General features: G+C 49.1%; 1 protein-coding gene across 1 annotated transcript in view; it reads right to left on the minus strand.

Moving 5' to 3' along the window:
- The window catches only part of LOC149347937 (uncharacterized), a 95,460-nt gene extending 82,384 nt beyond the window's left edge, over positions 1-13,076 (minus strand). The window contains exon 1 of the mRNA XM_089587780.1: positions 12,654-13,076. Coding sequence (XP_089443906.1) covers positions 12,654-12,661 — 8 coding nt within the window. The 5' untranslated portion in view covers positions 12,662-13,076. The remainder of the gene's footprint in view (positions 1-12,653) is intronic.
- Between the last annotated feature and the right edge of the window lie 2,266 nt (positions 13,077-15,342).

The raw sequence follows: 15,342 nt of genomic DNA on the forward strand, positions 1-15,342 counted from the left end.
ATATTGAGCAACTTTATGACGTGTTACAACCTTCCGTCGCAGACGATTAAGGCATCAGCGGAGCATACAGTCGCGTTCATTACGAAAGGGAACACTCAATCCTACTCTAACCGACCTGCACTGGCGTAGTGTGCCAGTGGCAACTTGCCTGTATTCTTACTGTTCCTGCCATGTCTGATTTCATCGAAGCTTTCGCGCGATCTGTAAGCCTCGCGCTTGTTAACAGGCAGACCGTATCAGCGTCAAAGGAACGCGAGAAGAACTAGTTCACGGGAAACTAGATTATCACGGAGGGGAGGCACTTACGACGAGAACCGTGTCAAAAGAAACAAGGAAAGTCGGGGGGCCGATGGCATGCCGAGCAAAAGAAGACGAAGAAGAGTAAGGAATCGAAAACGGATTCGTTCCAAAACGCAACTATACCGCGTAAACGCATTCGCGCTTCTCGAAAACGCGCCTAAATTGGAATCGACGGCTAACCAGTGAGCCGTGCATAACGCCGCCCAGAATGTAGCTGCAGTTTGCGGGAAACGAAAAAAAAAACATGCAACAAATTTTCAGCCGTGTTAAGGAGAAAAGCGGAGCCAGACAGAAATTCCTTTCTTTCTTTCTTTCTTTCTTTCTTTCTTTCTTTCTTTCTTTCTTTCTTTCTTTCTTTCTTTCTTTCTTTCTTTCTTTCTTTCTTTCTTTCTTTCTTTCTTTCTTTCTTTCTTTCTTTCTTTCTTTCTCTCTTTCTTTCTTTCTTTCTTTCTTTCTTTCTTTCAAGGGCCTTTTTCACGCGTTTACACCAAAAAGAAAAATGCGCGTCTAGCTACTTCTGGCCCTTGCGTGCGGTTCTTGTATTTGTCCGTGCGTAGTGGGTGTGAATAAGAAACTAAGCGCTGCGGAGACAAGGCGTGAGCGGGAATACCCGCTCGCGCTTTTTCTTCACCGCTACAGGAAGAGTTGGGCGGTAGCTGAGGCGCCTCGATGGCCCGTGTAAGAACGGTATACGTCAAGAGTCAGGAAACAGCGCAACAGGATCGCTATATAAAAAAAAAAAATAGAGAGAGAGGGCTAACCGCACGGGGGCGCTGCGGTTTCGCGGGCTGCTGCCGCCAACACAATCCAACGGCCGATTACCGCGGCGGCATCGTCGGATAATGCAACGCACGAGCCGGCGCGAAGAAAGGGTGAAGAAAGAAATATGAGAGAGGAGGAAAGAGAGAAATAAAGAAAGAGAACGAGCGAAGGTAGCCGTGAAGAGCGTGCGGCGCGGTTTCCCGTTACAATGGCCGTGACCCGATGCTGTCAATCAGTTTCGAAAATGGTTTCTTGATTTTGTGCCTTCGCCCCTGCTCCCTTTCTTGGCCTTTACCGCCGCTTCCGTAGGGGTAAACAGCATCAAGATCAACACTGCAGCAGCGCCCCCTGGCGCGTGCTTGCGCGGCGGAAAAGCAAGGAGGTCCCGCGGGCGAAACAGGATCGCTATAGGAGCAGACGACAGGCCCGGAGATGCGGCGTGCAGATAGCAGACGATGCGCGAGTAAGCAGACGAGGCGGCGAGAGGAACATGGCGGCGCCCATCGGCGCGAGCAGATGAGAAGCAAAGACGCGAATCCTCGGCGGTTTTTTCCTTTTTCTTTAGTTTTTTCTTGAGCGAGTTTTTTCGCCCGTGAAATTTCCCGCATCACTTAAGAAGAAGAGGAGGAAGAAGCAGTCAAAGGTGAGAGAAATGTGGAGAGAGAGAGAGAAAAGGTGGCGAAGGCTGAGCTCTCCCCGGGATCTCACCTCGGTTTCTTTTTTTGATTTTTTCTTTCTTTTTGGCGGGACGGCGGGGGCATGGGCGAACTCGGGCGCGTGGAGCGGAAACGCCGTGAGAAGAAAAAAGTAGAAAATAAGATAGAAACAGGGAGAATAACGAGACGGGAGTGGAAGCTTAGGTCATGGAATGTCGACTATGCCTCAGTCTTCCGTAGCTTCGCTGAAAACGTCGGCCACCTTCGAAACTCGCTCGGAGAAAAAAAAAATTGAAGAAAAAATTCGACCGTGAAAACAGGCTCGCACTCACTGCATTACTTGCTACCCCCCACCCCCCCCCCACCCCCCACCCCCCCCCCCCTCCCGCCCGGTACAGTGTGGAGCGGAAGAAAAATAGGTATAAAAAGGTAGGAGGAGGGATGATATGGGGCGCGATTCCGTTGCTTAACGGTCTCGGAAGTCAAAAACATCTCCACTTTAAAAAGAAGAAAGCAGAGACTGATGGCGGGTTTGCTGAGGCCGCGAGAGCAGAAAAAAAAAATGAGTCGGGAGGTTACAGACGACACTCCGGTCAGGCTCCCGCGTCGAGAAGAGCCGACGCACACACGCTCGCACACATCAGTAGTGGGGAACGGAGGTGGGGAGGGGGGGAGGGGGGGTGTAAAACGCGTCACGAAACGCATATTTGGGGACAAAAACACAAAGCGCAGTGCAAGAATGGAGGCGTCAGCGGACATTAATGGAGAGCCGGTAGCGAAGACAAAAGGTGGAAGCGGACACGACGACGCAGACGATGACGCCGCCGTCCGTCGGAGGGCGCGCCCTTCGCACGGTAGCTGCAGACGATATCTCACCCACGGAAGCGTGCTCACACGCACGCACACTTACGGGTCGTCTGCTCACACGGTGGTGCTCGCGACGAGGCTATTGGCTTCACGCCCCTCGGAGTGCTTTTATTTATCTACGCATTTGTGCTTCGCTTCGCCTCAGAGCGGCGAAGACGGAGTCACCGCCGTGACCGCCCAAGAAGAGGCGCGAGTGTAGTTTGGGCAAATGCGACCAACTGAGGAAATGCTTGAAAAGAAGCGAGCGCTGCGTAAATAAAATGAATTGCGCAATTTTTTTCGATTTTGAGGAAAAATTTTTTTTTTTTTTCAAATTGACTGAGTGTAGAGGCGACATTTGGTTTGTTGGTTATTCCCTGTGTATGTGGAAATTGTCGTGGTATACAGGTATATCATCTTTGATAGCATTCGCCTTGCAACCAGTGTCAGTGATAATCTCCGGTAATTTCAGAAACGCTCACATTATTTGTAATTCTCATAAAAGCTCATACAGCTCTCATAAGTATTGACGTTGCAGGTCTTCTGAGACTGCGGTAGGCGCGCGCAGTTTCTGGTGAGAATATAGGTACCAACAAAAAATGCGTCAGCAACGGACTCACCCAAAAGCCTGTCGTGTGCAAAGCTTGAAATTCGCTTTTTGAATCAGCTGGCGATGGCTGTATGCTTACCAACGCCGGACTAAGCTCGACTTCTGCTGCTTAGTGTTCTTTAAACTGAATAGTTGCGAAATGGTTGTGAGAAGAATGAAGGAAAGGCAGGGAGGCTAACCAGAAATATTGCCGGTAGTCTACGCTATAGCGGAGAATAAGGGAAATGAAAGGGAACCCTCAGGGAAACCTTCGCTGTCATCTGTGTAAAACCTTAACCCTTCTCTGCAGCTTCAGCAATGTCTGGCCTCTCACACTGCGAACGGCACTTGTGTCGCTTGCAGAAAAATAAACAAATAGATAAAACAGCTTTGAGGAAATGAAAAGCCCAGTAACTGTCTCACTACTCTATGGACACCCTAACCGCGCTGTGAGGTGGATCAAGGGGCGAGTGAATTAAGAGAAAAGCGCTGTGATGGAGGGCTCCGGACTAATCTGGACCACCTGGGGTTCTCTAACGTGCACTGACATCGCACAGCACACGGGCGCCTCTTGCGTTTCGCGGCCGTCCAAACACGGCGCCCGGTCGGATTCGAACCTCGGGTACTCGAAAGCAGAAAGTCGCCCGTGGGTTCCGCGATGTCAGTGCACATGAAAGATCTCCAAGTGGTTCACTTCCTCCTGTCCTCCCTGGTGTGGTTGAAACGTCCATCTAAAAGTGAGACACTTACTGCGCCTTTCCTCTCCTGATAGCCCAGCCGCGGTGGCTCAGTGGTTACGGCGCTCGGCTGCTGGACCGAAAGACGCGGGTTCGATCCCGGTCGCGGCGGCCGAATTTCGATGAGGGCGAATTCTAGAGGCGTGTACTGTGCGATGTCAGTGCACGTTAGAGAACCCCAGGTGGTCGAGATTTCCGGAGCCCTCCACTACGGCGTCCCTCATAGCCCGAGTCGCTTTGGAACGTTAGACCCTAGTCAACCAACCAGACCTCTCCTGATAGCCAATTTATATTTATTAAGTGGTCCTACATGAACTATCTTACTTATCTTCAGCTGGAATACATAACTCTTGCAAAAGGTACTTCGGTACCCATATTGCACTGTCTACGCTTTGAAACTTGACACGTGTCATCATCATCAGCAGCATGACTAGAACCCCCCCCCCCCCAAAAAAAAAAACAACAACAACAAAAACTACGTATCTAAATTCATAAACAAGGATATCAATTCATCCTGCCGCTTTTGTGGAGAGAAATCCATGTGATCTGTGCGTGCAGAACCCGTAAGCCCACCCCCGAACTCTTGCCTGATCCCTCCAAAGAAGCATGGGATAAGCTAAGGTTCAGCGATGGCCCCGACATTCAGTCCAAGGCCGCCGAATGGGCCGGAGTCGCCAAAGGTCTCCACGGCCTAAGGCACGCTATAGCTAACTTGCCTTATAATCCCCAACGCCTATGCGCAGCGCAATAAAGTTTTGTCCGCCTCAGCCAAATAACCCTTTCTTCTGACAGCTGCGGCCACCCTGTCCCCGCAGACGGCGTCACGTTTCAACCGCACACAAGGCCGCCACATTGGTGCTGCGATATTTTAGACGTGCAGGCTCCCGCATAGACGTGTACAGGTATGCCATTCTGTTCTTCGTTTGTCATGCATCGACACGACGGCCTGCATGTTACGAAACTCGGAATCCTAGTCCGCTCATCACCTCTGGCCAGCAGTTTCCGGAGGCCAAGAGATGGAGGCGCTGCCTATATGCGCCAAGGAGTCGGCTATTACCTGAGCTCCCCAACTTTTCTTTCGCCGACACACCGTGTCTATAGCAGGTCGTTTGAACGGTGCTCAAACATAGCCAGCAAGAGGTGTAGCACCGATTTTTAGGAAGGAAAAAAAATTTTCTTGGAGCTGTGGTCGGAGTCTGCCGCTTGAGAGAGGCAAGATAAAAAAAAAAAACAGAAATTCACCGGCGCCTTCTTCCGAACTGCGCACGCGCGCAGATAGGAAAGTGTTTCTGAGAACGGCCATAAAAGCACAATTAAAAACGACTGTTCCCCTTGCTTCTGTGGCTTTGATACGTCGTATCCTTTCGGAGGTGTAAGACAACGGTCCCAATTTCCTTTCCACTGACAGGGACTTTTTCTTGTTTTCTTTTTTAAAGCAAATCATTCACAGCACACAAATATTTCCTCGTTGTCCTTTGAGATTGAGTTACCCTTTAGATTGCATTCTAAGACGTCTTTGCGCCCAAATCCTTGTTTAGACCTCTGACACGCAAATGAATATTTTGCCACTTTTTTTTTCTTAACCTGCAGTTACCAGCACGCAAATACTTTACCATTTCCACAAGGATTTGTGTTAACTTTTAGGTCGCATTCTGAAATTCTATGGCGCCAGAATCGCCGTTTAAGAAACTCTCATAGGAGCCGGAAGGCGAAACCGGAAGTTGGTGCGTGCACTGTACCGTTACGCATGCGCGCTACTGAAGGTCACGTGAAGGTCACGTGCCGGCGATTCTGACTACATCCAAAGGGTCATGGCGTGAGCACTGAATCGCCCTTTGTACGGTCGCTACGCGGCAATTGTCACTAGAGCCTCGCCGCGGTGGCTCAGTGGTTACGGCGCTCGGCTGCTGGCCCGAAAGAGGCGGATTCGATCCCGGCTGCGGCGGCCGATTTTCGATGAAGGCGAAATTCCAGAGGCCCGCGTACTGTGCGATGTCAGTGCACGTGAAAGAACCCCAGTTGGTCGAAATTTCCGGAGCCCTTCACCACGGCGTCTCTCATAGCCTGAGTTGCTTTGGGACGTTAAACCTTAATAAACCAAGCCTTTGACAGCGTTTAACTCGAATTAACTCGGAATTGAAAAAAGATAGGAGAAAACGAATTCTTGCTGCAGTTAGATGAGCAAAAAATGAACCTAGAGGCCAGGTTCGATGGCTGCAGATTAATTAGTTAATTAAGTATAGGCAGAAAGGTCGAAATGGCGTCGAAATAGCTGGGACGTCGATATAGCCACGGCAACGGTGTGACGTCACATGCACCGGAAGTCGCCACGGCCTAGTGAAAATTGCCACAGAATGGTCGGGAAAACTTCGGATTTGTGTCAAAGTAGATGGCAAGAATGTGTAAATAAGCGGAATTAACAGTTAAGATCGCCGAAAGATGTATAATTTGTGCATCGATATAGCCACGGGAACGGTGTGACGTCACATCTAGCAGAAGTCGTCACGGCGTAGTGTCCTCGGCTTTCGCCTCTCAACACTTTAGTTGCCAAAGTGTCCTCGCAATTTTTTCGTGCTCTGAGGACGCTCAGATCGAAGCTGAGTGGGTAAGACAGAAGAAGACATCGATCGAGCCGCGAACGTTGATCCCGTCGCCTGTTTCGTTTACTTTTTTTCTTTTCACCGCACAGGTGACATGGACACTGCAGCCGCGAACCGGATTACACCGGCGATAGCAACTCTCGGCTTGACGCCACCGACACCGCGGCGCCAACTCGGAGGCGAGGGTTGCCGCGCCTATAAAGATGCTGTCGCGTTCGAAAGTGGAAAAAGAGGACTGGAAAGAAAGGAACTCCGCCGCCGACTGACTGCGACTCTGGTCGTACGAACGGCGAGATCCTGTCGATATGCACGCGAACCAAGCGCGGCTGTGAACAGTGGCGGACACACGGCGTGTCCGTCGTAGTCGGCTTGCATCGCGAACACAACCAACACCGGCGCGAACAGCTTCTGGGCGAAAAAATAAAGAACATGATAAAGTATTCAGTGCGCCGATGAAACAAACGGCTAAAAATATTGCCACTCTGTTCCGGTTTCTCCTAGTTTTGACTTTGGAGCAAAATAACAAAAAGAGCCGAACAAATTTAAAGAATTGAGTTGTACAGAACTTCAACCAAAAACCCGCTCTCCTCAGCGAAATTTTTTTTACTAGAGAACCGTGAGCAATTTTTTTTTTTTTTACGAACGAAGTTCAACAAAGCCAGTGTGCAAATAGCCCCCCCCCCCCCCCTCCCCCGCGCGCCCTATACTGTTGTCAGCGTCAGCCGTTAATCCTCTGAAATTTTCCCGTATGCGCACTATGATGGCATATAATGTGCGGTGTTTGCGCGATTTCCCCTGAACTAACACGTTTAAAAAAATTTTCGCCGTACTTAATCCGCAGTCAAAAGAAGCACTCTTCATCCCAGGTATGTTTCTTATCGCAGCGGCCATCCGTTCAAAGCAGGAGTTGCATGGTGCTGTTCTCGGTATAACGAATTTGAAGAGGCCCGGCGATAGAAACTTCGTTATAGCCGTAGCTTCGTTATAGCCCGTGTTTAGCGAGCTTCCAAGGGGAATTGCCAGTATTTCGTTATATCCATTATTTCGTTATAAAACGTTTCGTTATAACTAGGCTCAACTTATGTATCACCTGTACTAGCAACGACTGGAATCACATCCATCGCTAAAGTGACGTACCCTCCAGAAAGCTGGTCATCGCATGTTCTTTTACGTTACACGCAGCTCTATGTAACTCCATTGCCGAAACAAACTAGTAAACAAACTAACAAAGAAATAGACAAAAAAGACAAACCTACTAGTCCTGTCAGTTCTCACACAGACTCCACAAACACACGTATAGGGACTTCAGACATTTCAATCCTGCGTTTACGAACGCCACCAAGTTCACGATGAGAAAAGCACAGTGCGCGGAGATGCACACGATGCACTGCATAGCTCACTTTTGCCGTTACTGAAAAGTTTTCACTGTTTCTTGCGTTTTGCTTGCAGTGTTAATTTTGTTTCTGTTCTCTCGCATTGCCGTACACTTTGTTTTTAGAATTGTTACCTCTCTCGCTCACCACTGCAATTTACCTACGAAAGGCTGCAGTGTGTGTAAATTAAAAAAAATAGATGCAAAGTTAGGCACTGTACAGTTATAACTACCCATGTGTAGACGCCCCTATCCAGGTAGAGTGAGTGAGGAAACGTAAACGCTGAACGTAAACACTGAACCTGTTAAAAGGGAGTATTAACTGTCCTGTAGAGCAGTCGCTTTTATAAAAGGGAGGACAGCTTAAACCCTTTTAACTCCTATATAGGCTATTTATATTTAGAGTGTATACTTTCGTGCATTCGCGATTAGAGGAAAGAAAACGTGTGGGGGGAGGAGGGGCGGTTGCTTGAATTCGCGCCAACTGCTCAAGTTGCAGCGAGAGTTTTGCAAGTTCGTTGTAGCGACGATGAGATTTCTGTTTACTCCGTGATCCGCTCGTCGCAAGGTTGCCTGTTACGGTCAAGAACTGAAGCTGGTCAAACGTGACGTTCACGTTGTCGCGATGACCTCCTTTTCTGTTCACCTGAAACCTGTTAGTGCCCTACTCACAGGCCTAATTCAGCCTAATGAGGCCCACCCTGTACTTTGATGTGGAAGCCCGCGACCTGCACGTAGCCAGGTGGAGGACTCACGGATGTGCATATGCAACAGTACTGGACACAAGAATTTTAAGGCGAAAGCCTTTAATGCCTCATCGTTGTCGACAGAAGGTTGCCAGCAGAGGTGTCGCTCTTTTCTAGTCAGACCAGAAAAGAAATCTTTGTGCACGATGGGATTCGAACCACCATCCCTCCGTTCCGCAGCCGAGCGTGCTAATGGCTTCGCTGCTTCCTGCCAACGCATATGCAGTTCTCCTTGTCTGGAGAGTGTTTGCAGAAAGGCGTCGAATCAGACGAATGTCCCCCAAAAGCCCTCCACTGTCTCCACCATTTAAGATTCACAAACAATTGTGTACTTCATTAACATCTTAACCACACATCAGTGACACAAGCAGCAACACCGCGCTAAAGGATTTCGCCTCACCGCACTTTAGGTCAACAATGGGCACCCTCGAATTTTTTTGAAGGGGAAAGGGTGTATGAGCGCATTTTTTTTTTCAGATATTTGAAGATTTCACTGTAACGATCAATATATCCGCATGTCTCCCGTCGGCAGGCTTGGTTTTTTTTCTTTGCTGTAAACGTTTCTGCTATCGTCAGAAGCGTTCCCCATTGGTTTTATATGGCGGCCTTAACTCCTCGATGCGAGCGATGGAAACGCTATAAACTAAACATTTTGCTACACATTGGAAGAATAGACCATTACCTTCAACATTTCTATATCAGTACCTTACATTTTTCAAATATTGTGGTCCTATAAGCTATATGCTGGTCCTCGAGGGTAACGGAGTGCATTCCAAGAGAAGGCGAGTGTCTAGCAGGAAGCGGCGGAAAGTTAGGTGGGCGGATGAGATTAGGAAGTTTGCGGGAATACGGTGGCCGCAAGTGGTGAAGGACAGGGTTAATTGGAGAGACATGGGAGAGGCCTTTGCTCTGCAGTGGCCGTAGTCAGGCCGATGATGATGATGATGATGACTGTCCAAGAATGTTGGACGTGACGTCACTAACATAGCCGTGATTGATCGGCGACGAGGCTGCTACGGTATGAGCGTTTGGTTTCTAGACTGCAGAAAAAAAAAACAGAAAAAGAGGCTTCTCACTCTCGCCTGACTTCCATGGCCCACTCCGAGACCTGTATCCCGCTGGATTATATGTTGCGAATAGAAGAAACACGTGGCGCAATTTCTTGGAAGACACGGAAACGCGGGAGGCTCTCCTCAAAAAGAAAAGCGAAAGACATCCACGCCGAGCCGAGGGTGTGAGGAGAACGCATTCGGGCGAACGGCACCGCCTTTCGCTGCTCCTGGTCTTGAACTCTACGGTTTACCGGTAACGCGAACTCCTGCTTCTCATCCCTACAACGGTCTCGACATCCCAAAGGCGCCCGTGTGCTGTGCGATGTCAATGCACGTTAAAGATCCCCAGGTGGTCGACACTATTCCGGAGCAACCCCCTCACTACGGCACCTCTTTCTCTCCCACCTTCCTCCCTTCCCTTGCAGCGCGGTTCAGGTGCCCGCCGATATATGTGTGACAGATACTGCGCCATTTCCTTCCCTCAAAAGCCAATTTTTCAGCTAATTAAGATAGTTGTTTCAAGTACTCTCGGATTTTTCATTGAGTCCAAAAGGAACGAAACATCTTTACTATCCTTATATCAAGTACGACCTGAACAGAGCACATTCTCGGGAGCACCCGCTTTGCCGGCCTACCTCGGCTCGCATTCCGCAAGTGTCGCGCCGAGTGGATATAAAGCTCCAGTTAAATCAAAGCGTAGTCGCGTATTCCTTCTTTCGAACGCTTAAGTATATATCAGTTGTAAGTATTCACAGTGCAAGTTTCGTGATATTCACTTTAGCACTACTGTTACTGACGTGGTCGCAAGTGCAGTTTCAGCCGAGACGGTGAACGAGGAAAAACGAGTCAGCTGTCGTATTACAGCCGTCACTATACGCAGTAGGGGCTGCAACAAATCGGTGTGCACGGACCCAAATGGGCATCTCCACTCAGTGGTTACTTTCAGAAGGCGGGTCTTGGACGACATTCTGATTTCCTAGAGGATGGCCGCCACAGGTTTTGGTTACGACAAACTACTCTGCTGGCGGGAAAGCCAGCGGAAAGTGTAATATAAGCGCCACTTAAAAAGAAGACAGAGGGCATGAACATTTATCTATTGCGTGCTATCAGGACCCGCTGGTTGCACGCACACACCTCTCGTCGTCATTTTTTATGAGCAACGCAATGTTCGAAGCTTTAGGAATGAAATGCTTGCAGCTCTCATTCTCGGCAAACTCGAACGAACATCATCCCGGAATCACGGCGAAACCAACGCTCAGTTCAGAACTGTAGCCGAAACCATCCACAACTTTGTGAAACTTTCCGTTCCGAGCGGTATCCTGCAGAAAAACAATTTTCCCCTTACAGAGTCGTGAGCTGAAGTCGATCCAACGCCGACTCCAATGTATCAGGTTTGTGAACCGACGCCTCAGACCACTCGTCCATTATTGAAAAACCTGGCGCTATGTGTTCGAATTTGTGTCTAGTACGTGCTACTTATATACCTATTGTATATTTCTACCAAATCATCATCACCTTATACGTTCGGTCTGCCCTTCCAAATAATGGTCAACAGCAGAGTGCTGCCCCTATGTCTCGTCTTTGATTGCGCTGTTTTTCCAATTCGTAAAACATGTACCAACCAGCCCGTATTTGCCCTCTTCTGCCCCTATGGCCATGCAAGCAAGCTGGATGAGTCAAAAGATAACAAAGCTTATTTGTGTCGTCAGCACCAGGTTTATGTATCCGCATACAAAGGCGAGAAGGCGGCCAAGCGGCAAAACGCGTCGCTGAGGCGAATACGGCACGCAAAACAGCGAAAGCAGCGACGAGCGCAGACAGCGCTGCGTATCTCAGAACAGCAAGCGAGCGAAGGCGGAGAAACGTCGAGCGCACAAGGAAACCCAGCAATACCCGAGTGCGGCTAACACCATCTATGAGCCATCCCACAAGCTACGGTTTTCCGGCAATGAATTGCATTCTTTATGCCTATACTGTCGACGACGAGATGAGCTGGAGATTTTTTTTTTTTTTTCATATCCACTGGACTGTACACGGCAAACTACGCTGTGGCTAACACATGTTGAATGCAGTTTTCAAAACCGCGTCGAATGACCATAACCCCTGGAATCGCATACAAGCATTTGAAATGACGTGCTCAGTTTGACATATACTAGTATATTTTCCGCGGCGCCCTTATAAAAGTCTGGAGAAGAAACTGGCCAAAGACACAACATATGAGCCTGCGGCCGAATGTTCTGGACTCGTCGCACTGCTGCTATAATCCAAAACTAAGGAAAAGTCTGGCCACCCGTATATAAACCCGCCGATTTCTTTTTTCTTCTTGCAAAGATCGTCAACAAAGTTCGGGTACGTTTCCAGAACTAGTACGTAGGGATCAGAATGGAGCTTGTCCACGAAAAATAGAAAAATTATGGTTACCTGCCGTCACAATCGTTTACCCTTCAAGACAAATCTAGATCATCAGCGGAACACTGTAAAGAGGCAGGCTTGGAGGACTACGGATTTCAGCCCGCGAGGCATAGAGGGCAGCTCGAGCGCTAACGCTTCTTTAAAACGACCTGCGACTCGAGAAAGACCCGTGCGGCAACCCTGCATTTACATTTTTTACGAACAGCGCGAAATTCACGAACAAAAAGGCGACGTTTGCCCCTGTGATTACGGCCCCCGAAACTCGGTGACCGCCCTTGAGGAATTCCTTTAAAATTATCACTCCTTCCCAAAATGATGCATGGCTTGTCAAGTCACGGTCTCGGGGCAAGCGGCGGTACCGGGCGATCCAGGGCACCACGATTGATGCGTTCGGAACCAGTCATCACGTGATCGCCGCCACAAAAGACGGGGACCCAAAGGGTCAAAGCCAGCGGAGAAGGATAATAATAAAAACGCCGGCCGCGCGCGTGTATCGGACACAATGCGGGATCATCCGCTGAGGCGTGCTGCCCAAAAGAACGAGGAAAACGTATGAATGGCGAGCAGCCCGCGGAGCTTACCTGAACATTTCGTCTTCTCGTGTGCGTCCCTGTACGCGCTGCTGCGGTTATGTCGTCCGGAATGTAGCAGACGACGGTGAAGGCCTCTAGCAGACGACCTTTCGGGAAGTGGCAGACGACGTCGACAATAAGCGACGTAGCGGAAGACGGAACAAGAACGCAGTGATCGAGAGAAAAAAAAAAAAGAACTCCTCAGAGCTCCTCTCCTTGTGTGTCGGGACGAAGCACCAAAAAAACTCCCGAGTCCGTAAAGATCGGCGAGAGACTTCTTTTTCCGCGGTACACCACACAAGCACTCAGTCGAACTCCGCACACCACGCCGATGGGAAGCAAGGAAGCACCACGGAGGAGGCCCTAGGAGGAGCAGCAGCAGCAGGAGCAGACGACCAGAGGCGAGCGAACCGCTACTCCCCGTGTGATGATGCGCGCGCGGAGCAGACGAGAAAACTTCTCGGGAGCAGACGACGCGGAGCAAGCAGACGACGACGCGCGATGCACGCCGGCCGGTGCCCTCCCCCTCTCGCGCCCTCTCCCAGTGAAGAGAGGCGCACTATCCTCCTCTCCGACTTCTGCTATCCTCTCTGAGCGCCGCCATCTTTTTCTTCGCTCGGTGCTTCTCTCCCGCGCTTCCCCAGCCTCTCACCGACGCCAGCGGTTCGCAACGAATGACCCCCCGATTGGTCCGGGCATGCCGTGACGTAGGATGCGATTCAGCACGCGTTTTTGCTCTCGTTCATGACGCTACGCGAGTCTCCGGACCTGACCGCGCATAGCGGCAACTTACGCGGAGTTTAATCGTTTCCTTTATATCACGGGCATGGATACAGTTATAAGCGGGAGTAGATTCGGTTATAACGAAGGACTTTGCTATATCGAATCGAAACTTGATGGCTTGCTTGGTAGACACATACTACGGGCTGATTTGAGGTAGGTACAGCCTTTGTCAAAAGTTTGGAGCCCAGGGGGTTTTCTTTTGAGCCAGACTGTGTCGCTCTTAATGAATCTCTAGCGCTCCAAATTTCCTCAATGTGAGAAGATTTCTGGTACTGCCTCCTGCAATAGTTAGGACTTCCACGAATGCTCCTGGAGTCCCAATATAAAGGTTAGAAGTGAACCCCCTGGGCTCTAAACTTTTGACAAAGACTGTACGTTTTAAAAGTTCGACATCTCCTTCCCTCTTTCCACTCCTATCCAAGGCGTCTGTTCTGCTGTAAATTTATTTAGCTCACTCAGCAATACACGTTCGCATAGGATGTAAATTGCTTCAGAATGAATGTACACCGTTGGTTCAGAGTCGTGCTAAAGTTCCATCTGTCTCCAGTCGCTCATGAAAAACAATACCACAACCTCAAAAGGTTGAATTTCTATGGAGGCGAAATTCTAGAGGCCCGTGTACTGTGCGATGTGAGTGCACGTTAAAGAACCCCAGGTGGTCGAAATTTCCGGAGCCCTTCACTACGGCGTCTCTCATAGCCTGAGTCGCTTCGGCACGTTAAACCCCATTAACCAAACCATACCAAACCAAACCAAATGTGCATGTATAGAAAACGCTGTGCTTTTAAGGCGCCCTATATGTTTTCACTGCACTGGAAGAGATTGTGTTACATAGACATTCACGCATTTCTGCGGATACAAATAAGAACCTGACCGCTCTTATGACACGCCTACCAGATCAACGACTGGAGATTGTAAATTTTTTTTTTTGACCATGCCCTTTGCTATCCAGAAGCTTTATATTGAAATATTCTCGCTCCAATGGGCATTTGCGTTGCGTCTTGTAGTTGTGCTTCAATTCACCTCAAATGCGGCTGTTCTGTAAACCCTTTCCAATCGGCGAGGAAGATTTGTTGTGAACGAGAAGCAATCGTTGCTCGTTTATTCTTCTAGATAGGCAGGATTACGCGTTCTTAACGTAAATCTTTCTTATCACTAATAAACATTGAGCTAGCTATTTGTGAGGGCAAACTGATTTTATCTGCGCACCTTCTCACCACCGGCACTGTGCTACAGCGAAGACATATCACCTCGCTTAATGCAATGTTGTCAAATAATATTTATGTATTCCGGCTGTCGGTCTTCTACTATCCGCAACTACAGCTGAATTAGCGGGGCGTGCCGGGAAGTCTGGCAACATTAGGCAAGATGGCGGACACAAGGGCGTCCGTGCGTAACTTGTCGTTTGAGAGTACAGTTGAACCTCGTTATGACGAAGTTGGAGGGGACCTGAGATTGCTTCGTTATAGCCGGAGCTTCGTTATAGCCCGTGTTGACGGAGCTTCCAAGGGGAAATCGTCATTCCTTCGTTATATTCATTATTTCGTTATAAACCGTGTTTGTTATAACGAAGTTGGACTGTATTTGGTCGACCTCTGTTTGTGAAGAAATTAGCGATGTTTCAGTTGAGGCCGATTGCGGTTATGGACGCCTATAGCATTGAATTCTGATGGACTATGAGGGTAATACAGGTAGTGAGACCGAATATGTGTCAATTTGGGGAAACGTCTGGCGTGGCAGGTTCGCACGTGATCGTGACGCAACTGATTAACGTTTTCACGAAGCCTACATTGAAGCCTACGGAGCCTACTGTGCTCCATCTAAGAAATGCAAGCACATTCGCACCGAGCTCTTTCGGTGCGACAGATAAGCATCTCGCGAGTGTGACTTTAATCAGCATGGAAGCAAACGCTGA

This window comes from Amblyomma mixtum, chromosome 4, assembly GCF_055824585.1.
Source record: "Amblyomma mixtum isolate Tamu chromosome 4, ASM5582458v1, whole genome shotgun sequence".
Classification (NCBI taxonomy): domain Eukaryota; kingdom Metazoa; phylum Arthropoda; class Arachnida; order Ixodida; family Ixodidae; genus Amblyomma; species Amblyomma mixtum.